The sequence below is a fragment of the Meleagris gallopavo genome, chromosome 1 (genome assembly GCF_905368555.1).
Source record: "Meleagris gallopavo chromosome 1, MGAL_WU_HG_1.1, whole genome shotgun sequence".
Taxonomy (NCBI): Eukaryota; Metazoa; Chordata; class Aves; order Galliformes; family Phasianidae; genus Meleagris; species Meleagris gallopavo.
The window spans coordinates 187,099,475-187,126,563 of NC_139404.1; the positions used below are offsets into that span (position 1 = coordinate 187,099,475).

General features: G+C 37.2%; 1 protein-coding gene across 22 annotated transcripts in view; it reads right to left on the reverse strand.

The window, feature by feature from the left end:
- The window catches only part of DLG2 (discs large MAGUK scaffold protein 2), a 1,005,161-nt gene that overhangs the window by 190,090 nt on the left and 787,982 nt on the right, over nt 1–27,089 (reverse strand). For all 22 annotated transcript variants that reach the window (XM_085216429.1, XM_085216427.1, XM_085216435.1 and 19 more), the window contains one exon: nt 15,421–15,523. In XM_085216429.1, the coding sequence (XP_085072555.1) occupies nt 15,421–15,523 (103 nt within the window). The remainder of the gene's footprint in view (nt 1–15,420; nt 15,524–27,089) is intronic.

The window sequence follows — 27,089 nt, forward strand, 5'->3', positions numbered from 1 at the left end:
TCACACCTCATTTTACAAACAACACTATATAAAGGACCAAAGTAATCTGTAATACCATACCAGTAGAACCTAGAGAAAAAAAACACACACACACAAAAAATAATAATTGATAAGCAATGCAAATGTAAATGGTGGAGTTAAGAAGAACCCACGATGCCTGGTTGTCAATCTTATGCTTTAACCTCGAGGTCAAGAAGCCCTCTTCTGCTGTCATTGCCACAACAGACCATGAACTGAGAGTGAAAATCTGTGGGGAAACAAGGAAAATATGAGAAAGCACTTCTTTGGGCTTGGAAATAAAATCCTCACAGAACTCTTCTTTCTGATAACTATTTTGCAAGACTGGGAACCAGTGCTTTATAAACAAACAAAGCCAGATCAAGACTCTTTTGAAGTGAAGGTAAAAGGGATCTTCTCCACCCCAGGAATAAAAGGCTGGGCGACTTCTGGAAAGAAAACAAAAGGGACAGAGAAAGGGGGCAGAATTGGGATGGAGATGAAAGGGAGAATCTCAGAGAGGTGAGGAACACCCTGATCCCTTCTTGGGTTTGGTAGAAGAGGCCTTAAAGATTATCCACTTCCAACCCCCCTGCCATGGATAGGATTGCCACCCCCTAGATCAGGCTGCCCAGGGCCCCATTCAACTTGGTTTTCCAAAGCTTTGACACAAATAAAAGAGGCAGAGGGGTTATCTTACCACCCTTATCTATTGCCCTAGTCTGCAGCCTCCTCTTTCCATGCTTTAACTCCATCTTGTTTACAAAGCATAATGAAAAATCTGTCGTTTGTGTGAATGTTTAGCTATGGCTAGATTTGCGAATGGTTCTATTATTTTCTCTGGAAACAGGTACAGAATGTTGAACACTGTATTCTTTCCTATGCATACTTTGGAATCCAAAATATTAAACAAACTAAATCCTTTTTTTTTAAAAACTTCTGAATAGATTTACCTATTCTGTTTGTTTTAAACATTAACCACCACTTCCTTGATTGCTACCCATTAATTATTTGGAAGTTTTATAGCTTCTTTTGAGCTCATGCTAGGTTTTCCAGCCGTTATATTTTTAATTTCACAAACAGAGCTTAAATACATTGCCTACTGCAACCATAAATCACTTACTGTGCTAGAAAGCAGATTGCTTGTAATTGCCTTTTTATTTACAATACTGATGCAAGCAATTAAATATGATTGAATTTTCAAAGTTAGAAACAATGTAGAGAAACTTAGAAGAGAATGCAGCATACGTGTGAACAGCAATCAGCAGTCACTGTTTTCAGTTGCATTAGAATTAATGTCTGTTTTTTTGAAACATACCAGGACATCTTCAGGTACCACTTATGACTGTAAAGGACCAACAGTCTCAGTGTTCACTGTCATGATCCTGGTATCAACTACCTATCTCACCTCATTGCTCCCCAGATCTAGAAGTGCTAAAAGAGACAATATACCATTCCCTGGATGTGGAATGTTTCTCTGCTTTTATGTTTCAGTCACTCTTGGCTAAGCTAGAAACAAATTAAGAGATTTCAAAGGCAGAAGCTCTCCGAAGAAAAAGACCAAGGATTTATGGTAGGAAATCTCTCTAAGGAACAATACACGACTCCTTTTTTTTTTTTCTTTTTTTTTTCTTTTTTTCCACAGCAGTTGAAACTCTCTTGTAAGAGCCAGAGCAATTACATCAGTGGTAAATATTGACTTTTCTGGTAGATTTTTCTTATTACTTCTTCTGTATTACCACAAGACTCAACACATAAAACAGTATTACATCCGGACCCGTATTCACACAGGAGAGAAATATCAACCATTCTAATACTGCCTTCATGCTCATGCTTGGACAACTCAAAGCTTTCCGTGTCTCACTTTTCCTATTGTCTATACTGGTATCTTTGAAGAGATAGTATCAAACATAATACTATTATGCACATTTGCTTTAAACAATCTGGATCTGGGCTATTAGCGTATCATCTTAGAAAGTGAACGTTGCATGACATTCAGTAAAGAAAAGTTCTAGAAGAGCCTTCATTACTATAAGGACTTAGTAATATCAAGGAAGCCACTAGGTTTATTTCCTCTTGTTTACATGGAAGGGATCCTCTTCCTCCTAAAATATTTAGGTTTTGGCCCTCAACCCCAAATATTCTCATTTGGAAAACAGTCATGCTGTGCTCCTACAATTCTACTCAAGGCCAGGGAATGAAAAGTCTTATGAGGATGTTTATGGGACATCCTGAAAGAATGGACAACCATCTCAGGAACAGAATATGTGCTGATGAGGTACCCAAACAGTACCAATCAAAAGACACCACAAAAGCACTTTTCAATGAAAATTATTTGGATTACTTCTGAATTCCTACAATTGTAAAGTAAGATATTTCATTTGGGTGATGAAAACTTCCATGGTAAGTAGCTGGGTTTGTGTGGAAGTCCATTTAGTAAAGTCCATGCATTTACATTAAGAAAGAATTTAAACAAAAAAAAAAATTCTAATTGCTTACATCTAACTGGTTTGAAAGCAGCTGGAGGTAAAGCCCCAACTACAACACTCTACCTACCCAGTTTCTCTTTGTTCATTCCTAAGTACTTTAAAGTCAATCCATATAACTACTTGTAATGCAGTTGATGCAATTTTATGTAATTTGGCTGAAACAAAATCTTTATGGGGAATGAATATACAAGAACAAAGCAGTTGGCAACCTCACAATCCTCAGCATTTTTATTTGCAGCAGTTCTCCCCATCACGCTGCAGGTCTTTCCCTATTTAGCTTATTATATATTTGTTATTATCATGTAAACTTGATGACTAATGACATTAATTTACAAATTCTTTATTCTAGTGCAGGTTGATTGCTAACACTGAAACTCCTCAAGGTTTCTGTGCAATAATTGGCACACCTCTCTCCATGCTTTTACAGCACAGTAACTGGCTAATCCCACAACACACTTTTCTGATCATTAATGGTGGCTGCACTGGTCAACAAAATAATCGAAAGAGATGTATGTGAGGTTAAGTCCAGAGTTAGTGCCCAGAGACCATCAGAATCCACCTGTTCTCAGTCCCAATGCCATCATCTGTTCATTACAATTTGATTTTGATTTTTTGTAAACACAGACTATATAATTTTACATTTTTTGCTGACTCTGGCCCAAGAACAGTAAGAATGAGAGCTCTCTTCTGGAAGTAAGAATTGAGAAAGGCTCACAAACTGCTGGGAAGGATTGCCAGCATCCCAAGAGGATATCTAACACTGAGTTGTTTTCCTCTACAAAGAGGATGGATTTCTAAGACAGATGCAAACTTCAGAGCACCTAGCAGAGATGCTGAGCATATTACTCCAGGAAAAACTAAGGCTACACTACTCTTGGGACACAAGATAGACTATCTAAGTTACCAGACAGATCACCCTTCTTCAGATCTAGTTAAGAGAATTAAAAACATTTGAATACCTTCTGATATCAATGGTAGCGTTCTCCACACAAAACTTTGCACACAAAAACACATACACACATATAACATAATGAAGGTGTAAACACCAACAACAAAAACCAACATCGAAAGCTATTGGAGGAAAAAAACAAGCAAGCTTGTTGTATGTCACCATTAGCAGAATGACAAAAATTTAGCAAGTTTCATAAAGTTCTGGTGGGGACTCCACCATCTGCAAGGCAAGTCCTGTCCTGATCTGCACACATGGTTTATTATCACATAAAGATATCCCAAGTGCTGAGTAGTTATATTTGCAAAAGCAGCTCATGAGTTCGACAATATCACTTTTGGGAGTCCAATTTAGACAAATATAAGTATCCAGATTTAGTGAAAAGAAAAATAAGATCAAAAAGCCTTTGTTGATTCTCTCCAAGACATATGCGTTACATGCAAGGTAAAATAACCCACTTGACTCTTAACGCAGTGTTACACATTTCCTAGCTTACTTGTTACTGCATGAAACAGCAATTAAATTCAACATTTACAAATGTTGTTCCAAGTTGGTCAAGTCTGAATTTCTCATGCAATTCTGAGCTGATCTGCATACTTTAATCCAAATATGCAACATTCTGGAAGTGGTAAAAATAATTATTACTACTTTGGTTAGTCTCACAGATTTCCTCTGTAAACTACGGAATTAGAAATCTGGCACCAATTGCTTGTTCTGGAAGGTTTGTTTTAGAAAGTCACTAGAAACTACTTTTGAAGTCCACATTTAACCTACACAGTATGATTAATCTGAATTTCTAAAAGAAGTGATCATTCACATAATTCAGCAGTACAGTAGATCAGGATATTTTTATTTTGGAGTTTAAATCTGAAAACTTTTCTTAGAAAATATTAACTGTTATATCTCAGAAACCATCTTCCACCATGAAACAAGGGGAATAAAAAAAATACTTATGTTGAATAGGTACTAATACTTTTAAAAGAAAATGGATTTCCAAGTCAAATTATATATATTATATATTTTGTTCATAGATAAATAATGTTGTATCTAAAGGCTTATTCATACTGAATTCTGTTTTTTATATATACTTGTATGTCTATATTTGAATATTGCATTTAATTCTGCTCTTATGTAAGCATCTACATTAGTGTATGGTAGCCCATAGGAGTGAGGGAGGATAAAATTAAGGATCCTATGCATCTTCACTGCACTGATCACACAAATTTTTCTTACTCAAAATATATATTATACAGAGTGTTTTTTTGAAGTTGACATGACAGATGAAATTTTTTCAATGGCTCTTCAGTTAAGAAAGTACTGAAGACTGACAATGCAGTCTACATCTGCTTCTTATTTCTCCTGTCAGCTGCCAGGTTAGCAGCCATGTCATAGAAAATACTGTAAGAAAGAATGACATAGATCAAGATCATAGAAGGAGGAGTATTTATTGTGGAGGTGGCTCAGGTAGTAAAGACTTCCAGACGCAATGAATTGACTTGCTGAAAAATCGTTTTATCTCAAGCACAGCTTTAGTTTGTGATCAGATATTGTATAGCTTCTTGCTTATCCCCCACAGACACAGTGTAAGAACGTGTGGCATATGGCAGCTGGGAATGAATCCACTGAAGGCATCCAGTGCATCTCTTAAAATCTGGCCCTGGTAACCCCAAATTCCAGGCTCTCATACCTAGTATGCACATATGTTTGTGCGTGCTCAAGTGAGCAAAATGTTACTCATTGGCATTTCTGTGCTTCGTAACAATTACATATGCATTCAGCGCACTCACAATCAGTGTCTGTACTTTCATTAGGTATCTCTCATGGTATCAATCTCAGTAAACAGAGATGAAAGGCAGGAATGCACACACAGCAGGGCAATCGTTTACTGGTGTCAATGAAGGAATTAAAAATGCGGTGCATGTGGGGGCAGCACTGAGAGATCTCCTATGTAACCCTTTCTCCCTGCTTAAATAAATCCTGCTTTGTTATTTCTTTCTCACATTCTGCCATCGTTCTCACCCAGAGGTAGAAACAACAAATCAACTGATTTACCTAAAAGTCAAAATACAAGTAAATATATTACCTTTAAATCTCCTATCTGCCTTGGAACTCTCACTTCTGTTAATTTTACACCAGAATCCCAATTTTAAGTTGTCGGTAATTTTTACCATTTTTTCTCCCTCCATCAAAATGATTGCACTAATTTGTCTCAAAAATGATTCCTGAGAGAAAGTGTTGTCTAGTGACCAAAACAAAGGGCACAGTGCTCTAAGTATTTCTGGCTCCATTAGCAGTTCAGCTGGTGAGCTGGGAGAGCAATTCCTGCTCTGCATAACACACCCAGGAGCCATTTCCCAGGGATATCAGAAGAATTTAACTCATAGATGGGCTTGGATTGGAACGGACCTCAAAGATCATCCAGTTCCAACACCCTGACATGGGCAGGGTTGCTGATTGCTAGATAGGCTGCCCAGGCCCCCCATCCAACCTGGCTGTAGCTTTCTTCATCAAGTCTAACTTAGGTTCCCTGTATAGCTGGAGAAGAGACAAATCTCATCCTAAAAGTCTGTATGACCTCAGAAACACATATGCCTTTATTGCCTCTAGACAATCCTGAGGAAACCAGCCTAGCCAATGGTCCCATTTAATTGAAAAATAAAACAAAAACAAGAAACCCCCTGCCCTTTAATTTAGATTTGCATAGCTCCATAATATCATCAGAAAGGAAATCCCTGAATGTTAGAGGAATGATATACTTTTAAAAAAAGAATTGTGTGGTTGACTGAGCACAGCCCAGAGTAGCTGTGCTCTCCTTTTTGAAGATCTCCAAAGGGCACTGGACATGGCCCTGAGCACTTTACTCTGGGTGTCCCTGCTGGGGCAGGAGTGGGGCCAGATGGACCCAGAAGTCTCTTTCCATCCCAACCATTCTGCCAATCTGTGGAAGGCTGTCCCTTGCACCTCCAGTGACCTCACTATGAGCTTTGAAGGTCTGCATTGCACTGGGCCTAGAAAATATCCAATATATTTTCACGTTCTGCACTATTTAATGATGTTACTATAACAGCAAATTCACTGTATCAGATTTGTAGGCTTTTCTCAGCGTGAGAGACCTCCAGAAGCACACTGAAACTCCTAGATGCTTTGGGAAACCTTCCTCCTTTATCATCAGAGAGCTCAATTCCCTCCTAGTTTTGCCCTTTCTGATGTTTCACAAGCAGAGAAAAAGAAGCCAGAGATTCTATCTTCCATTGTTTGTAACTAAAAACTGCAGTACACACACTCTGAAGTTTACAGGAGAGATTTGAAAGCCATACTTTTTGTTGTTGTTTTGCTTTTTACTTTTTACCAAATTCAAGAGCAGTCGTCCAGAAAACCTCAGAATAACATGCTTTTAATTTGAAACCAAACTGTTTTGTTTGATCAGCATTTTGACAAATGACTGTACAGAAAGCTTACATTCTTAGAATTCCTATAATCTGGTGATACAAGTGGAACATATAGTGATGGTACAGAAGCATAGAATTAAGTTGGAAGGGATGCTTAAAAACCACCCAGTCCAATTCCTCTGCAATGAACAAGGACACCTACAGATAGACGAGGTTGCTCAGAGCCCCATCGAGCCTGACTGTTAGTGTCTCAAGGGATGGGACATCCATCCCCTCTCTGGACAACCTGTGCCAGTGCTTCACCACCCTTAGTGTAAAAAACTTCCCCCTTTTATCCTATTTAGATCTCCTCTCTTTTAGTTTGAAACCATTTTCCCTCATCCTGTCACAGCAGACCCTGCTAAAGAGTCTGTCCCCTTCAAGCGCCAGTATTTGAGCCTCAGCTTAAGTATATAAGCATCTGTTAATAGTGAGAAATCTCATCCAGGTTATAGGCTGTTCTGTATTTTCAGTCATATTTCTACCTGAAGTAATTCACCTGAAGGCAGAGAACACCAGCTGCTGGTAGTGAGCTTCTCAACGCTATTAAAAATGATATATGCTAGATTGTTTGGATACAAAAAAAAAAATACTTCTTTTGCAGAGCCTTCAGTATCTTTAATAGCCCAATCACACAAGTTTCTGTAATAGCTTCTAAATGTTAAGTTGTGAAAGGTATCACAAGGCCTTGGAAAACCATTAGCTAAGAAATAAGACAGACTTTAGTTACAATTAAAGACAATAAACAAGTGATGCTGAAGGTAACAAAAAAGCAAAGCATCAAGATCAACTATGTATTTGCAAAATCCAAAAATCAGTCAGAGAAAGAAGGCAACACTGTTAGAGTAAAAAGTTGGAAATAAATATGAGCCCCTGAAATACATACAATGTATGAAAGGCTGTTACTGTGAAAGATCTAACATAGCAAAAGTGTTGGTAGAATTTACTGCTCAAAAAGTAAAGAAGAAAGAAGACACAGAACATATGCATTTTTAGATGGAATACATTTGTTCTAAATGAAAAGTAGTTAGGGACTAGAAGAAGAAAGGGAATGGGAGAACAAGGAATTATTCCAAAGCCAGTATATAGCAATGAATGAGAGATGCAAGCTCTTGTTTTTGGTGTAAGGTGAAAAACAAGGATTCCAGCCCAGTGAACTCTAAAATAGAGAAAGAAATTAGAAGAAACTACAATCCATACTTCGGAGTAAAATTAGCAGCTGCAAACATAACAGCTGTTACAAAATATAATTGACACTATTTGTGTTCTCAATGAAACTAACTTATGACTTTATGATTATCTTATTAAAGCAGTAAGAAGGGGATATTACTGAACTTCATCAATTGCTAACAGAAAACAATTTATAATCTCCAGTATGAGGTTTTAACAGATAGATTGTTTTTCTGTATAAAATTAAGCAGACAAAGCTACATATGAACAATGAGAAACTAAGCAGACTGCACTAAGTGAAGTTCAAATGGAAGTACAGGAAAAAAGCCATCATGACTTCAAGCTTTCACAATGAAATGTGAAATGAAAACAAGAAAAGACAAGTTTGAAGGGAAATCTTATTTTCCATGCACTACTTCTTAGTGCTGACACAGACAACTTTAAAGAACATACTATTTAAGGAAACGTAAAGCTTCTTGATAGAAACAAGCTAAATGTGACTAAATTATGAAATAAGTACTTAAAATGAAACATTTATGAAGATGGGCATGGAGCAAGCCTAGGAGCCCATACAGAAGCAGCAATTGCAGTCTAGCAGACTGCGATGGTCACATTTCCCACATACCCCAAATCATAGCATTTAGATCGTAAAAGCTTAAAGCTTCAAGTAATACCATCAGTACAGATCTGCAGGAAAACATTAAGAAAATAAATTAAATCCATAACTTTTTTCTGACATAGTAAGTGTTGGTTATTGTACTCAAAGCAAAAAGTGATGAAAAAATAGATTTTTAAAAAGCATGTCATTCAATGCTGGATGAGGCACACTCCATTACGGTGCTGAGAATGTGATTTTTAGTTTGCAGAAAAATTAAAATATGAAGTTTCACGTGTCTCAAGAGCATCCTACAAAGACTTGATTTTAAAAGAGCCTCTGAGGAGCCCCAGAACCACCTTGCTCTCTTCAGCACTCACAGGCAGAGCCACACAGGGACTACAGCTAACCACATGGAACCACAGAACGCATTGGGTTGGAAGGGACCTTGAAGACCAGCCAGTCCCAACTCCTTGCTGTTGGCTGCTGGCTCTGGCCCCATGCAACCTGCTCTTGAGCACCTCCAGGGATGGGGCACCCACAGCTTTTCTGGGTAGCCTGTGCCAGGGCCTCACCATTCTCTGAGCATATTCTCAGTAACATATGGTATTAGAAGCAAAATCTGTATCAATCTACCTATCTTATATGGCCATTTACCACAGCTGCATTTACAACATCAGAAATAACAAAAGCAGCAAACACTAACTACAGCATCCAACTGTGGCCATTAACTGCTGACATAACCTTGAGCACTCAAGGATTAGTGTAAGTGCCAATTGTAGCTCTGAGATTACAAATAACATTTTCTCTCATCTGATACATTATCTGAAGTTCTGTGTTGCAGCTGCATGATACTGCAAAATACCTTAAATTATATAGAAATCTCTGGTTCAAAGAAGCAGTTTTTTACTCAGTGAACTTCTGCACTCCTTTCAAAGAATGATGTGTTAAAAAATATTAGGAAAACTAATTTTCTGGCATCATCTGCAGGCTAGCTAGGCTCTCATCACTGGGCACTTCATGAAGAGTCAGGAGGCAGAGGGCTGACATTTAACAGCTGGAGAAAAGAGCCTACAGTTCTGTAACTTGGTTAAGAAAAAACCCATATCAGTTAATAGGGAAAGCTGGAGAGTTTGAGACAACACTGTAAAAAGGAGCCTTTGACACTGCTGCCTGAATGAGAGTGAAACCTCCTACAAAGGTGATTCTGGTCCAGCGTCAACTATTATCAATAAGTTAGGATCTGAAAATACAACTCCAGAGTGCAACTGACATCTCTGATGCTATTAAATTAAAAACCAACCAATCAACTAAAAAAACCACCTAACCTCTAAGACAAGAGTTGCAACGTGTCCTGTATACACAGCCTTAGTGTCCAGCTTCCTATACATTTGTATTATTTCTTCCTCCTAAATTCTCCTATCTTAAGAAATGCACAACAGTATTCTCTCACTGAGCATCAGCAAGGTAACCAAAGAAACATACATCTAAGCCTTTGCTTGTATTAATCTTTACAGCAAGGATGTATTCCAGCTAGATGAGGAGAGGATTTGTCAAGCCCCTCCGGTCACCTTCACTATGTCCTTGTCCTCTTCTTGCCTGTTTCCTTAAGTTGACACTGTTGGAAATAAGATCCTCAGCAAATGGGCCTTTGGTCAGATCCTGCATAGTCTTTCCTAGCTTATGTTATATTTTTTAGTATGTGTGCATGAAATATAATCTTAATGTCTTGCATTCTTTGGTAATTAGATACAGGGATTCTAGATGAAAGCCAACTGTTGTAATGCAGCTTTATCCACGTATTAGTTTTCAACAGCCAAGTAAAGGGGCCTTTAATATGAGAGTTCACATTTCAAAGTAGAGAGGAAATCTATAGAAAACAAATAAATACAAATATTTATTCTTCCCACATATTTTGTAACAACCTTATTTCTGCAGCACCTGAAACAAAACTATATGTGACAGCTGTAACAAAGCAGGAGATAAACACTTATATTTTTCAGGCGGGAAGAGAGAATGAAATGGAGGTAAGAGCTAAAAAACATCCCCAAGTGCTCAGGAAGAGATCTGCAGGAGTGAACTCTGGATTTTTACTCTCAGATTTTAAAAAGAACAGGCTTCATGCATCAGTAGTTCTGAGGAAGGCATAAGGCAAGGAGCACACTTTCTAAAAGCCATTGCAGCTCATTGAAGCTACAACACACTGTGCGTGCCTCAAAGGCTCAGGAACAAAAGAACAAAAAGGTGAATTTATTACCACTGCAACCATAGGATGTTTATAACTCTAAGTGCAGCTCTCCAGTGATTTCCATAGCTCACGTCTGCAGAGACAGACACCTCCCATCGCAGTGTCTCTCTCTTACTGCCTTCCCAACCAAATCTCCGTGACACTGAGCAAGCAACCAACAGCTCACTAAAGCAGAAATTCACTTGTTGTAACTACTCTTTAACCTCTTCATTGTCAGCTGGTCTAATAAAGGTTTAACTGATGAATGTTTTCCCTATATGTAAGCTGTTAAGAAGGCAAGTTCATTGGTTTGCTCGAAAGATTGAGATCACCTGGACCTTCTGGCTGGTTTACCAGCTTTCCAGGGAGGGCTGTGAGACTGCAATGTATCACAAGGCAGCTTGCAGACCAATGGTACTGAGTATTTAGCAAAATCTTAGGGCTGAACTCCAACCCTTTTACGGTGTTCTAATGGGAAAGAATGAGGAAACAGGAAGGAATGTGGACATTTGAGGCAAAGATATACACTAAAGCTTTATAGCAGGTTCAGGGAGAGTTCAATACTCTGTTTGCCCAACTCTCAAACTGCATCTTACAGGACAATTCATCTCTATTTTACCTTAAATTCATCCTTTAGTTCATCTTTAGTATTTTAGTTTCACTGATAAAATGCATTTTTTCTTAACTCCATCTCTACTGGGCTGTAATCTGCCACTCTTGCCTAAAATCAAAATATGTCCTGCATAAAAATGTGGAAATATAAAAAGTGGTATATGTTCCCATTTTAATTTCTAATTATTTGATTAGTATAGAGAGCACTGCTCTTCCCTGTGATGACAAGTCACTAAGTAGGGAGAAGAGCGAAACTGCTTCTAAGAAAATTAAAAATTGGAGAGCAAAGTTAATTTGGAGGGACAGGTTCCTTTTATATATTTTTTTTTCATGTTAGGCTTTGGTCCTTGAATTCTCCTTCATTTCAGACACGTGCAGAACGTGTGAGCTGCACACGAATATGAAGAAGCCATCTTTTGAAGCCTGCAGGACTGTGTGCTTATTTCGAATACACGCATAAACCTCCCTATGAACTACACTCACAATAATAATTAGAGGTTAGGATGCTCAGTGTTAGTAGACCACCATTTACTCAATACATGAAATACAGAACATGCGTTATTTTCAGTTTTTAAAATACAAGTAAGAAGTGACTCAAAAGCCCCACTTTCTGGCTATGGTTCCTACAGCTGTAACTGTGTACTCTCACTCCTGAGCGCTGATTTTTTAATCTTGCTTCTAATAAACTTGCCATAAATAATTTCATATAATTTTCATTTGTTTGAATTTTCTCTTTTGTCTCTCCTTCTGTTTTTTTTGGAGAGATGAGGGAAATACAGACAGTGAACGTACACGAAGAGAACAGGAATTAAGGAGCAGGGGAACTGATGAGAAGTTCTCAGTTCATTATAATAACCCTAGCAGTTCCACTCATCTCCTTGTCATGCATATCACTGCTTGCTTCTCCCTTTGTTTTCTATGTATGTACATTTTTACAGAACTTTCTCTTACTTCCAAGCATTTTTATCTGAGGAACACGCAGCATGCTTCAGATAAACACCAACCATATTACATTTTATGTGTTAGTCTCTGCATCAATTTATCCCAGATAGAACAAGAAACCAAGGTGCCTTAATATCAAGAGGAAAAGCTACTCCAGTTGATGGCAAGTGCTGGATTGTTGCTGGTAGTTGCAATTCTCATGAGATTGGCTGCCACATTATACACATAACTGTGAAGGAAGTTCTTTTGAGGCTTAGATAAACATTTGACTGTTTGAAACAAGGAAAGGAAAATGTAAACACTGAAACGTATTTCTACAGTATTAACCTCATCTTCTTCCCCAGCTAATAAAATCATTTTGTTCTGGATGCATTGTAATACTGCCAAGATAAATATGCTGTAGGCTTTTCTTAACTGCAGGAAAACTAAATTATTGGAATGTAAGCTTTTCCATTTAATCATCAGCAGTCTTACTCTATTGCCTGCTACTTAAATTCTTACCACTTAGTACCTGAAATATCAATAGCTAAAGATTTTACCAATTACTTTTGTTTGCAACAAGATCTAAAGGCTTAATAAGCCAGAAAAGATAAGAAAGATATTGGTTCACATTTCTATGGCTATTCCTTGCTCTCCAAAAAAAATCCAAAGCCATAGTAAAAACAACTCAGCACAACAACTTCCCACATGGAAATGGAAAAATCAAGCTACTTAGACCCTTTGCCAGTTTTGAAAACATTTTAAAATGAGGAGCCCCTGAAAGAAGCAAAACTGTACAGTTTTAAGGTCTTTTGAGACTGTGTTTCAATAAATGCTTCAAGAAAGGTAGAGTGAAGAGTATAAATAGTGTAAATTACATAGAAAGGAGAAATAAATTGCGCCAGGTCTTTGAAATAAAACAAATATTTATGCTGATATAAAACGCCTGCCTCTCCGTATTATCTATAAAATGGTAAGTAATTTTCTGTGTAGGCTATTTAAACAGCACTGTAAAATGCTTCATGTTCCTTTGCTGCTAGGGATTTTCTTAAGAGAGAGAAACTTCATCTCACATCTTCATCTTCACAGCTAAATTAAAATGCAGTACTTCAGCAGTCAGATACAACATGCTGGACAGTTATCGACAGTTTACCTGAACAAAATCAATCATTTCCTACAAAAAAGCTGACTTTGGGCCCTGTTCTTCCAGTTCTGCTCTCTTCAGTGTACCTTCAATGTTTTGGGTGAACCAAAAACTGGCTGTGGTTGGTTTGCTGACAGCTCATGTGGTTGGGACTAGTTTGCCCTCAACAGGGGTTTTAGGGAATGGAGTAGCTTTATAGGAAAAAAATGAATAAATATGTAATATAATACTTGGTGGATTTCATCATTGTCATTTGAATTGCATTTTCACCAAAACTGAATTTGATATAGTGCAGATCTGGTAGAATGTAGAGGAGCAACACGTCAACTAGAAGTTCATATACAATAGGAAAAATCTGTCAAGTAATGCATGCTTTGTGTATTAACAATGGCTTAGAACAACTCTGAAATGCCAGTGATTGCTACAAGCAGTCTGACACCATGGTGATAATTGCAGTTTAATATCACTAGACAGCAAACATGACTGCCACAGCTAATGGGAACGGCTGTATTCAGAACCCGTGTGGATAGCTATCTGTCATGGAATTGCTTTTCAATGCTTTTTCTCTAAAATAGCTCAGATTATTGCTTATGCATTTATATACAAATACATTCTGCTTATTTAACTAAGGATAGATATTTGAGATTCCATTTGCTCTCTCTGCACATTTCTTAGTATGGCCTAATTTATTCTGCTTGGTGACTCAAGTGCAGATAAGCCATAAACAGATGCACGATGCCAGATCTGTAGCACAATTGCAAGTTTGATAAATACCAGCTGTTTTGTCTGCTATTACTGGGACTCAGAGAAACAGAAGAAGGTATCATGTTGCATAAAATCTGGCAATAGTAATTCATCTCTCCTTTGCCTCTGAAAAATCTGCCAAGCTGAACTTGCTATTAGAACTGTACTGCTTCACCTGAGACCTTAATGTTCCCTAGGCACGGTACAATTAGGCAGAATTAACCACTTGTGTTTGCAGGCTGTAATGGGACTTCTGAATTTAGCTAGAACTATTTATTGAAAACTGATAAAGTGGTACCAGCATGTCTTCACAGACACCTGTACATGTAGAATTCAGCCAAGCAATGTTTCACAGTGACAGCTAATGTGGAGAAAAACTGTATTGTGCTCCCATCAGAAAGTAATAGTCCTTTCATGAAATCCTCTACAGTCTTGAATAGTTGAATCAGGAAAGAGCACAACTTATGGACGAAGGTAGGGAGTTCTCTCACTTAACTCCGGACTCACAAAATTGATCAAACCTACTGAAACTAGGTTAAATGCTAGAAAGCTACATTTTTAACATCAAAATCTGGATAAGGTAAATCACACCCTCAATTCTCTTATATTTCGTTAACTTTCTTATTGATGCTTTTATTTAAAAAGCAGTCATTTTCTCATAAATACTTATTATCTGGGATTAATTGTCCTGGAGGCAGGACACAGTCATGTAGTAGAGAGAGACTCTGTGCAATTGGTGGGAACAGTTAATCTTTGCTTAATTCTAACCGGGCTGTCTGAAGCAGACTCAGATCTTCCTGGCATTTGTGCTCATGCTTATCTTTTGCACTGTCTCCGGAAGGAAAATAGAAACGAATGTAGAACAAGCAGTAACAAAAATAAACTGATAGCTAAATGTTGAATACTTACTACATGCACATTTAAAGATCAGTCTTACAGTTGCATACAATATTTTTAAAAGCAAAGTCTGTGACAAAAAATAGAGTCACTTCTTACGACTAGAATTGCCACTTGAATTTTCAGTCCAGATGATTTCTGATGATAGCTGGGAAAAGCACTATCTACACCAGCCTCATCCTTTTAAATGGGTGAATTTATGCACTTATCTTTTACCATATGTCTTTAAGTTTATTATTTTGCTTACCCTCCGGCTGGTATTGTGCTATGATTGTTACCGTCTGCCCTGCTCCCTTGAGTGCAGCTGCAGCCTGCTCGTGGGTAGCACCTCGAAGATCGATGCCATTCACCTACAGAAGGAATGCAAACAACAGATCTGAGTAGTTTAACACTAGGCAGAAAGACCGAGGTTTTTATTTAAATGCCTGATGCTTGCTCAGATGCAAAAGTGAAGGTACAAACTCAGAAAGAGAGGATACTACCTCTGTCTGCACATGAGGATCTGCACTAACATGGCACACACTGGTGTTCCTATTCCTATCATTCCTGTCATCTGATCACCTCTTTTGGGGTTTTCTCCTCTACTGAGTTTATTTTTGGTGGCCTCCTAATGAATTTTTTTTTTTTTTTTTTTAATATAAGATTTACAGTAAATTACAGTGTTGGAGAATATTGCAGGCAAAGAAACTGCTCCTTCAGCCAGACCTTGAAAGCCCATTCTGTAGCTTCAGGGAAACCTGGAAATACATGAAGCAACTCTAACCAAAAAACACTGATCAGATGACTTAGAGAACTGAAAATCAAGCAGCCATTTTCTTCTCCTATTGCCCAGAAATATAGCCCTATCTTGCATGGAGCTGTGAGCAGGGACAGCTTTGCTACCTCTTCCAATCTGACATCGATAGGTATTTTCATGGAGCTCCTCTTTTTTCATAGAATCAATTGAATTGGAAGGGACCCTTAAATGTCATCTATTCCAACTCCCCTCCAATAAGCAGGGACACCTACAGCTCCATCAGCTGCTCAGAGCCCAGTTCAACTTCACACACTGAGTATCTCCAGGGATGGGGCATCCACCACCCCTCAGGGAAACCTGAGTGCCTCAGTACCCTCATTGTAAAAAAGTTCTTCCTTACATACAATTTAAATTTCCCCTCTCTTACTTTGAAACCACTTCCCCTTGTTTTATCACAACAAACCCTGCTACACAGTCTGTCCCCTTCTTTCTTTCAGCCACCCCTTAGATACTGGAAGACCACACTCAGGTCTCTCTGAAGCCTTCTATTCTACAGGCTGAATAGTCCCAGCTCTCTGAGCCTGTCCTCGTAGGGGAGGATTATATAGTGATCATATTGTGCTGCATGAGCAGTGGAAGTTTAACAGAGTTCTCAAAGTAGGGAATCCATTCCAAAAATATGGGATAGCTTTAAAACTTCTTTGATTTGTAGATGTGGAGTTAAATGCTTTGTCAGCAGCATCCGAAAGAAGAGACAGATTTGATGTACAAGATTATTAAATGCTCCAGTAATATGAATCTTGCTTTCCAATAGGGCTGTTACTGTTTGGCTGTAGTGAAGTATTTGTGGTTATTTAATGCATTTGCTTTATTTATTTAATTATTTGACTTTCCTCCTCACTTTTTAAAGATTTACACATCATAATGTTTCAGTGAAGAACAAGAAACATTTGGCACACAAATAACAGCAGCAGCACAGAAATCCATTTCCAAGTGCTCAAGAAAAGAAAGGAGAAAAAGGAAATGAAGTAGAGGGGGAAAAAGAGAGCAATGTCATAGATTTTGTGGCAAAGAGACCACAGTGGCACAACAGCAACCTTTTTTCTTATTTTTATCAAATACTGAAACAAAATGGCTAAGAATTTACTGAAAATATGAAGTTAATTTTGTTTAGATTTTGATAACATTTTCATTCTTGCAAAAATAAATCTTATTACATAGAAGTTTACAAATTACTGCTGTTCATAACACTGTTATGAATTCATTTACTTTGATCAATTATATTTTCAAACTGGCCTGTTTTATCTTGCTGTCTTTTACTAAATCTTAGAGAACCTGATTTTTTGTTGTTGTTGCTGAACACATATTTAATTATTATTTACATGAAAAAAAAGTATCACAGAACCACAGAATGGCCAGGGTTGGAAGGGATCTCAAGGATCATGAATCTCTGCCACACGCAGGGCCACTGACCTCCACATTCAATACCAGACCAGGCTGCCCAGGGCCCCATCCAACCTGGCTTGGAACACCTTCAGGGACGGGCCATCCATAACCTCTTTGGGCAGCCTGTTCCAGCACCTCACCACTCTCTCTGTAAAGAACTTGTAGTAGTACTGAAAGTAGTCTCTACTGATATGTGAAAACTATTTCAAATATTAGTCTTAGACAATCTTATGTGTGATAGTAGTTATCTAAAACCAGCAGATTCCAAGAAGACTGCATTATGCTATAGAACTGCTGACTAAATGCAGATATGTAATTGCATGGCTGAGCTTTCATATTTCTGAAAACATTATTCTATAAGAACTAAAGATTTGCTTATTAGACTTGTATAACAGATATAATCTTCTCTAGTTTATTTTTTTTAATGATAATGAAAGAAAAAAAAAACATATTTTTTTCCTAAGCAATTAATCTTTTATTCCCCCAAATACTATTTAAGTTTCACAATTTGATTATCACTTAATGCTTCCCCATAACGTTTGCAAAATGGATTTCTTCTCATTCCTTAAAAAAAAAAAAAAAAAAAAGATAAAGTTATTTGAATTTCATTTGCCTGTATTATTCCAGTGTCATTCAAAGCTATAGAATATGTAGAACTTTAGAGAAGCATGATCTGTTGCAATCTTTTATGGTTACAAAAAATAAATATACACTAGCTTATCTTCAGATTCAGAAAGGAAACAAGTAAATGTGGAAATAGCATACCAAAACAACGTTACCTATTCAAATCTTACCTTATTCATATCCTCGTGCATATTGTATAAGTACAATAATGTGAAAGAGGAAATGAATTATAAGTTGCCTCACAGAAAAATAAATGAATTTTTGAGATAGTGTGCCTGTATGTGAACTTCACAGTAGAGGGTATGAATGCCACTACCGTGCTGATAATACCTGCTTCATCTGTACACCTTTCTTAGACCCTTTGGGGCAGCACAGGAAGGGCATGGGAGGCAGCAGTACCAAAGGGAAGGATTTTCAGCAGACAGGCGAGAGGATGACTGATAGAGTATACACAGACATAAGACACTTTAAGGAACACTGGAGTAGCTGCTACAAGGTAATAGTATAGGCTGGAAGACCACCATACCTAAATAAACATTGAAAGCAAATATCTGTGACAGAACATAATAATTTTGAGAACTCTATGGATCTCTATGTTGCTAACTGAAGGTAAGCTGTGACAATTACTCAATATTTCTATGAAATATTCTGGATTTGCCAAATATTAGCATATTTGGCTTTCACATTTAAAAGCACTATATGCTGCTGGATATAATCTGATGATGTCTACATTTCTGTTATCTTAAGTTTCAAAATTGATACTATTTTTACTATTTATATGAATGTGTACAGGAAAGTGAAAGTCTTCACTTACAAGTAATACTCTTATGCCCCTGAAAAGAAATGCTGACCATGAAGGAAATGTAAGATTATAAATTCCACAGTTTCTCCAATAAAAGAATCCTCATCTTCTGGTTTGAAAAGAATGGCTGTGAAAATGCCTGGTGGAATCTTTCCAAAAAATGAACCAAAGGTTCAATAATTCATCAGAGTTGTATATGTGAACCTCAAGTTTAGTGGATGGAAGACTAGAAATAGAGTCCTGCAAAAATACTGATATAACATCAAAAGAGGAAATAATTGCATACATTCTAAAAGAACAACTGAGAGAATCAGAGTTTTCAGTGCCACAAAGTCATTTGTGTTGTAATGAACGATACTGATAATGCCTAAAGATGAGCATAGTGTTATATGTCAGTTTACAACCTCTGTAGAGAACACTAACTTCCACAAATAAGACACAATTTAGACTCTTGCTTTGGAAGCAAGAGGTTTTGTGCCCTACCTTTACTCAGGGATAATACTGTGACATTTAATGCTGAGCATAGGCACATCAGCACTACAGTTACTCATTTAGTCAGTGCTTTAGTCATAGCTTTGGTGTCTCTAGCGGCCTGATGATAATCTTGATTTTGAAGCTAAGTTATCTCTAATAATAAGCTAGGCTTTTATCTCTGTGATTTTGTTGTTGTTGTTGTTTGTTTTTTTTCCCCCTTTCCTCAATATCTGGAGTCCTTGAGAGACTCCTGAGAAAGATGCAGTAAGATGAACTGAAGAAAATCATTAAGGAACATTCCTGAATTCCTGAGCTCCTGAGCTAGGTAGAAGGATATGATGTCACTGGTTAGTATTAGCAGCATTAGAAATCAGTTTGTTTAGGATTAAGCTTGAGGACTGTAAACTTGTGAAAACAAATTTCTCTAAAGCAAAACATGAAAACACTGTGGTGATCTATAAAAGTTGTATTACCAGAACATCATGCTTTAAAAACCATTAGTGAATCATAATAATCTTTCTATAGATAAAAGAATGCACGAAAGGAAAGGAAAGTACATGCTTATTTCTTTTCCTCCTCTGCAAAATAATAGTCCTATCTACAGGTGATCTAACATCTATAATTCCAGCACCAAGAATAAAAATACAGGACAGAAATTCCACCAAAGTTAAGTTAAATAAACATTTATCACTTTTCTACAGAACAACAAAAAAAAATCTTTCTTGTGTATATTCATAGAATCGTTAGGTTTGGAAACAATCTTTAAGATCCTCTAGTCCAAATGTCCACCTACCACCAGTACTGCCCACTAAACCATGTCCCTAAGTACTACATCTACCCTGTTCTTAAACATCTCCATGGATGGTGATTCTACCACTTCCCTGGGCAACCTGTCAAAAAAAAAAAATAATAGAGCCACTAAAATAGCAGTTGACTTCTTCTACCCTTTGGTCCTATTAGAAGAAATGATTCTTTAGGATGCAGACACTACACATTATAATGACTAAAACTCTCCAAAATCAAGTACACTTTCCTACTATGACATGGGCTAGGATCAATGCCTGGGGAGGACTTTCAGGTCTGAGTGGTTGAAATGAAAATAATGTGGAAAAGAAATGTCAGCGATAAAAGAACGCATCAATTCTATTTCAGCAACTTTTTTTTATCAAGATGATAAACAAACTAGATAAAAAAGACTAAATAAATGACCTTACTACACTGGATTGCTAAATAGAGATCTCCTTATAGATGCACAACTGCAGAATAAAATCAAACAATTATTGCCAAATTGACAAGTAGGAGACTGTTTACGTACTGTATTGTTCACCAGTGCCTGTGACAAGATCTCACTATGGAATAATAAATGTTGAAATTCTAACTTTAAGGATTTTTGAATTACTTAGTCTGACTTTAATTCGATGTTGGAGGAGTAGATACTAACTAAATTTCTGTCCTGACAAGTATTGTTTCCCAATATTTAAAAGCAAACATAATCAAGTCCCCAAACTTCTAGTTGAAAAAGAGCATAATCATTTAAGAGCATTAATTCCTCATGAAAGACACAATTAACTCACACATTTAAATCAAATTCTTACCCTCAGGTCAAAATGAAAAAGAGCTTTCAAAGGGGTAAAACTAATGTTCTATATTGCCTTTTCCTCTGAAACAGTATCTTAATTGTAACAACTGTGTATAGCGATATATTTGCCTGACCTAATTTAATGGCAATTTAAAAAAATCTCATTAAATTACTACTTTCAAATAATTTTATGTTGTTTAGACTAAGAATAATCAGTAAATGAAACAAAATGCCAGAAAAATGCAAGTGTGAGTAGGAAATTTTAATACATATTAAAAAGTTATTGGCTATGGTGCTTTAAGAAGCATTATACAATAAGCAAAGCAGCACTGCTGTTCTGAGCTTGACCGCATCTTGATGCCCTAGCCTAGAATGATTTTGACTGCACAATTTCCAAAGACTAGCTCCAAAATGAATTTGACATAATGGAAATAAGAAGAGCCTCCAGCTTGTACTGATGTCTGTCTCTCCTGCATGCTGTAGTAAAAAAGTGGTTAGAAAGCTTACAAAAGAAGAGAAGTGCTGCAATGAAAGATTATGGTTTAAACTGATCTGAGTAAAATTATGCAACTATAGTTCATATGAATTATACTAATTGTTCTAGCATTCCTTGATTCAGTCTAAGGCAATGCTGACTTCATTAAATTCCAAATCACAATCTAAATGAAAGATAAGATTAATATTTTGGATAGATTATACTCTAGCAAAATTGGAAGGGTTATATTCCATTAAAAATATCTGAATATCCCGTCCCATATTAACACAAATTAGTTCAGTTCTAAACAGTGTCAAAGACTTGAAGCAGTCTGGATATCTTCTGTTACAATAACTAGAGCATGATTCTTATGTAGGTCATTCAAATACAATGAAGACTAGTGAAATATCTATTTTGTTTACTTAAACCATGTTATTTCATGTTTGTACAGTAATTGAATGAACACTTGGAATCTTTGTTGAGTTGTAAAGGAAAAGGAAATCATACCCCTCCTCTGGTGAGGAAAACATAAAGGAGGTCTTTTTGTTTCATTTTTTTTTTTTACTGTCAGTTATATTGCACAGTACTTTTATAGGGTAAATTAAATGGCAAAGAAAGACACTTCTTTACCACAGAACAATATAGCAGATATTTTTCAAATTGTGATTGAATTTGTTGAAATCAGAACTTCTCACTTTTGAAAAAGCAAAGAGAAGCAAACCGAATAAGGACAACTCTTACTGCCAGAATTTCCGCTGATTCCATCAAGATACGAATAACCATAATCATTTGTCTTAACTTTGGACATGGACTTAAGTATTATCAAGCTCCTTAAAAAGAAAGGAAATCTGAGCTGCATTTCTAACTGGTTAGTCTTTGGAAACAGTGTATAGAGCACCACTCCTTAGGTGATGGAAACAAGATATTTTAGCAAGACAGTTAACATTGGAAAATGCGCTTAGTTATTATCTGTTCTGAACACAACTAGATGAAGTTCCTTCACAAGCAGGTGGCATAATCATTCTACACAGTGGTTCACACCACTTCCACAACTGATATAGTCCAATGAAAAAGACAAGAGTTCTAAAAAACTCATGCACGTTGCCAGAGTGACCAGGCACTGAAATGGGCTGCCCAGGGAGGTGGTGGAATCACCTTCTCTGCAGGTGTTCAAGAAACATTTAGATGTTGTACAGGGGGACATTGTTCAGTGAGGAAATATTGGTGGTAGGTGGACGGTTGGACTGGATGATCTTGGAGGCCTTCTCCAACCTCGGTGATTCTGTGATTCTATGAACCAGTACCTCCCGCTGCTGGACAGCAATGCGTTTCAGCAAAGCACGGCTCACACTGGCCGGACAGCGCAGGATGGTGCGCTCAGCACCGCGGACAGCTCCGGCCATGGGAGGGGCGTGCACAAATTGCTGACGCAGCAGTTTTCTCACTTCCCAGCTTTCCTTCTTCCACATTTTCAGCCTCTTTCTTTTGCTCTTCTCTCACTTCTCTCATTTCTAACCTTTTCCATGCCTACATTTTTAAAATTTTTTTTTAATTTTTTTTTTTTTTTAATTTTTTAATGGCCAGTGAAAACGGCATATGTTGGACATATTAGTACAGTGGTTCTGTAATCCTGAACTCCAATGAAAGTATAATATTGTGTTCTCCTTCACTCTTTTTACGGGCCAGCACTTTCAGTGACCTTTTCAATTTTTCTTGTCTTGCTACCTTGGAATTATGAGTTTTGCCTCAAGTACGTTGGTCTTTATGGTCTGGTGAGCTGGGCATTCTAGAGGCAAATTCTTCTCCATCTGGAAAACAAGGAAAACTGTGGGGATACAAGCTACATCATTTAGTATGCATTTTCCTGCCAGCTAAACCAGCTGAGAGTGGTATCAAAGCACTGCATCTTTGAAGCAGGAATAAATATTGTGGTACTGAAGTGGTATCTTGCACACACTGCCGTTTACAGTAGGCACCAACAAGCTTTATGACTCACCAGGCTGCCTGAATCATTCCAAATGGTAACTGTTAAGCCTATAGACGGAGTCAAAGATATACATTTTAACCCAAACTGTACACAAATTTTCCTTATAGAAGAGATGCTTTTGTGAATGATGCCAGATTGGCAAACTGTGAAACTAGAATAGTTCCACTGAAAACAATTACTGCAGTGATAGTTTAAAAGCCATATCCTCTCCATTCCCTCAGAATTACTTAAAACTTCTTTAAACTGGGTTAGAAATAAATGATAGCATGGGAAAATGACGCACAGGCTCATTGGATCCTGAATGGACATAAAAATTGTTTCAGTACATAGCTACCATCTAGTGCTATTACCAGCTGGGACTGTGATCACACAATTATGAGGTGATCAACAGCATTTTATCTCATTGCTAAATGGTACATATGAAGACATACAGTGTTTTCATATTCATACAACTTCTACTATGAATAAAAAATATCATATATGAATATCACAATAGCTAAAAGCACAGGTTACAATTTATTAACTATTTTTTAAAGAAATATATATATATATTTAATACACAAAACATTCTTTGGTCTTAATAAGTAAGAATATTAATTTAAACTGAAATCCGTATCTTCAGATTTTAAATTTAAACCTAATTGCTACTTATTTTACCTTCCATCCTCCCGCTTGGTCACTCAAATATCCTTATATTTCTGCCACCAGCTAATCTCATGGATCTCAATAGTGTCATCTCCTCATCAAAGGCCTTCACACATTCACTCTTCTTTATAACTACTACTATCTTCCTACTCCAAACCGATAAAATATCAAATCGCTCCTCCTCCTTCCTACAGCTTTAACTTTACACATGACTGCTACTTTCATTCATTTTCCTGCCTCTTGGAATTAATCCTCTTACTGCCTAATTGCATTTTTAGCACTCGGATTTTCTTGTCTCCTGCTTTCATCCTGGGTCATTTAGGAACTCCCCTAACGGTAGCAGGTATTGTATATACCTTTGTTTCCACATAGTCCTAAAAGGAATGATTCCTTCTAGAATATGGATATAGCTAAACTGTCACTGATCTTGCTTATAATGCTACAATGTTCTTGTTTCACATCAAACTATGGTATAAGCAGAACTAATTATTGCAGTTCTCCTGTTTCTGAAATGATGTAAAATTTTTCATTTTAACAAGTGTTTTATGACACGAAAATGATAACAACAATCACTCCAGCTCAAACCTATATGCAAAAATTACTCAGGTACTGGCATAAAAGTGTAAGTCAATATTAAAGGCTGCTTAGGCAATCTGTCTTGGTGACTTCTCTTATTTGACAGGCTCTTTGTATTTCCATGTCCACAGAATATGGTAATATAGCCGGTGACCTGTGACACAGCCATTGTTATGTGTCACAGCAAATCTATACTGAATTCAAGCCAGTGACCACGAGGCAATGTATGAATGTTTAGTGGTAGCTTGTCCAACCGGTACACTCAGCTCTAGATGGAATGTTCAGTGTTAAGTTTAATGATTTTTTTTTTTTAATTAAAAATACTTGAATTAAAACATTCATATAATTTGTGATTCTGCAGATTATAGTTGTGTGACATAGATGTTTTGAGCAGAAGATGAGCCATAGTTTCAAATAAAGCATATATTTTAAACTAACGGAAAGGAAGTAGCCTTTGCTTTCTGTAGGTGTTTTTTTTTTTTTTCCTTTTTGTGTCAGTATCCTGGTGGCTTGCTTGTTGGACAGCCTGGTCTAGTATTAAATGGGGAGGTTGGTGGCCCTGCATGTGGCAGGGGGGTTGGAGATTCATGATCCTTGAAGTCCCTTCCAACCCTGGCCATTCTGTGATTCTATGATTCAGAAAAAGGGCAACTCTTCATCTCTCTCTCTCTCTCTCTCTCTTCTATTTTTCTTCTTCTTCTTCATTTTTTTTTTTTTTTTCCCAAGAAGAGCTCCAGTAAATTACTGCAGATATCCATCAAATATCCTGCTTAATGGATGTCCAATTTCTATTATTATGCATTGCATGTCATATGGTGATTTTTTAAATCACTCAAGAACCCAAAACATTCTGGGCAGTAGAGCAGAATGATGCCTGAAGTCTAGTCTGTTTAAGCACAAGACAGATGTCCTGCCTGGGGCAAATCTCTGAATGAATAATGCTCAGGGATGTAGCTATTTCATCCAGCAGTAGCAGTTTTGGCTTTCAAATTTCTTGTTTTAGTTTCCCTTCATTGTGAGGCTTATAGCAAGGGTACACCAAGGCTGTAATTCTCACCTCCAATCCTCAGTACATCAGATGTGACATAATTCTGTTTGACAGTTTTAAAACAAATTCTTCTAGTAATGTTTGAACTGAATGTGAACTCCTCCTTAAATTATTAGGAGCTGAATAGCAAGCAGTCTGGCATCAGATCATTTCTACTCATTGAAGCAATTACAAAATGAATGTTTTAGAGGCAACTGATGATTTCATCATTACAAAAATACACAGGCTCTTGTCTAGGCCAATTTACTAACTTTACATGACACAACTGATGGCTTTGATAGCTAACTGATTGGCAAAAAGAGACATATCTTATTCACCAGAATTGTTAGTATATTCTTAGGATCTGATCATATGGCTTGGCAATATCAAAGAGCTACGAAAGCAAACAGTAACTGCATGAAGGCAATTGCAATACAAGCTGAATATCACAGAAAGGTAAAGGGAGTGAGTGAGAAGGAGAAGTGGGGGAAAGGAGAAATCCAAAAGGAAGACAGATCCCTATATTAATAAAATACAAAAGTGATCTCTAAGGTCACCTAATGCACATAGTATTCTAGCATACACAGGTGGTAAACTTTTCCCAAGAAATTCAATTAAATTTGTATGTTAGAAAGTAATCCATTTTATTTTGAAGTCCCAAAATGACAAGTCTAAGAGCTTCTATGGCAATATGACCCACTTACCCTGACTACAAAGCAAATACATCTTGTTTTGAGGCTGAATATGCCTAAGTTCAAATTCCAGCCATCAGATCACATTTGTTTATCAACAGCACTGACAAAGAGTTTGCTACCAGCTCTATTCTCCAAGGGTAAGTATTTGCAGATGATGTTGTTTACATAGACACAGTACATCATAAAAGTGAATTTTTACAGTCAAGGAGAATGCTAGTTTTACTAACATGGAGTATGAAGTCCAAAACTTCATGGAAAAAAATTAGTTTCTTTTGTTTGTTTTGTTTTTCCCTTTTTTCTTTTTTCTTTTTCCTGAATAGGCCATTTCTTTAAATGTATAAGATGCAGGATATTCAAAAGCCTAAATTGGCATTTACACCCTTCCATTATTTAGGTGTCCAGTTACCTTCTGTACCTTCTGAGGGCAGTGAGGTGCTGGCAGTGCTGCCCAGAAGTTGTGGGTGCCTCATCCCTGGAGGTGCTCAAGGCCAGGTTGGATGGGCCCTGGGCAGCCTGAGCTGGTAGGAGGCAACTATCCCATGGGAGGAGGTTGGAACTGGATGGGCTTTAAGGTCCCTTTCACTCTTAGCCAATTTATGATTCTATGGAATCTCCTCTTATTGTATAGGAATGTTGTACAGATAGTTCAGTTTTGCTACGTGAAATATTTTTAATTCATCAGGATGAAAACAAATACTGAGTATATATCTGAAGATAAAGCATGCATTGCACAGTTCCTTCACTTAGAAGGCTAGAGTGCTGTGTACTCAGATGACATACAAACATAAATAGGTGGAGGACTCTTAGGAATCTACTGCCATTGCTAACTCATTTTTGGATCTTCTCAAAA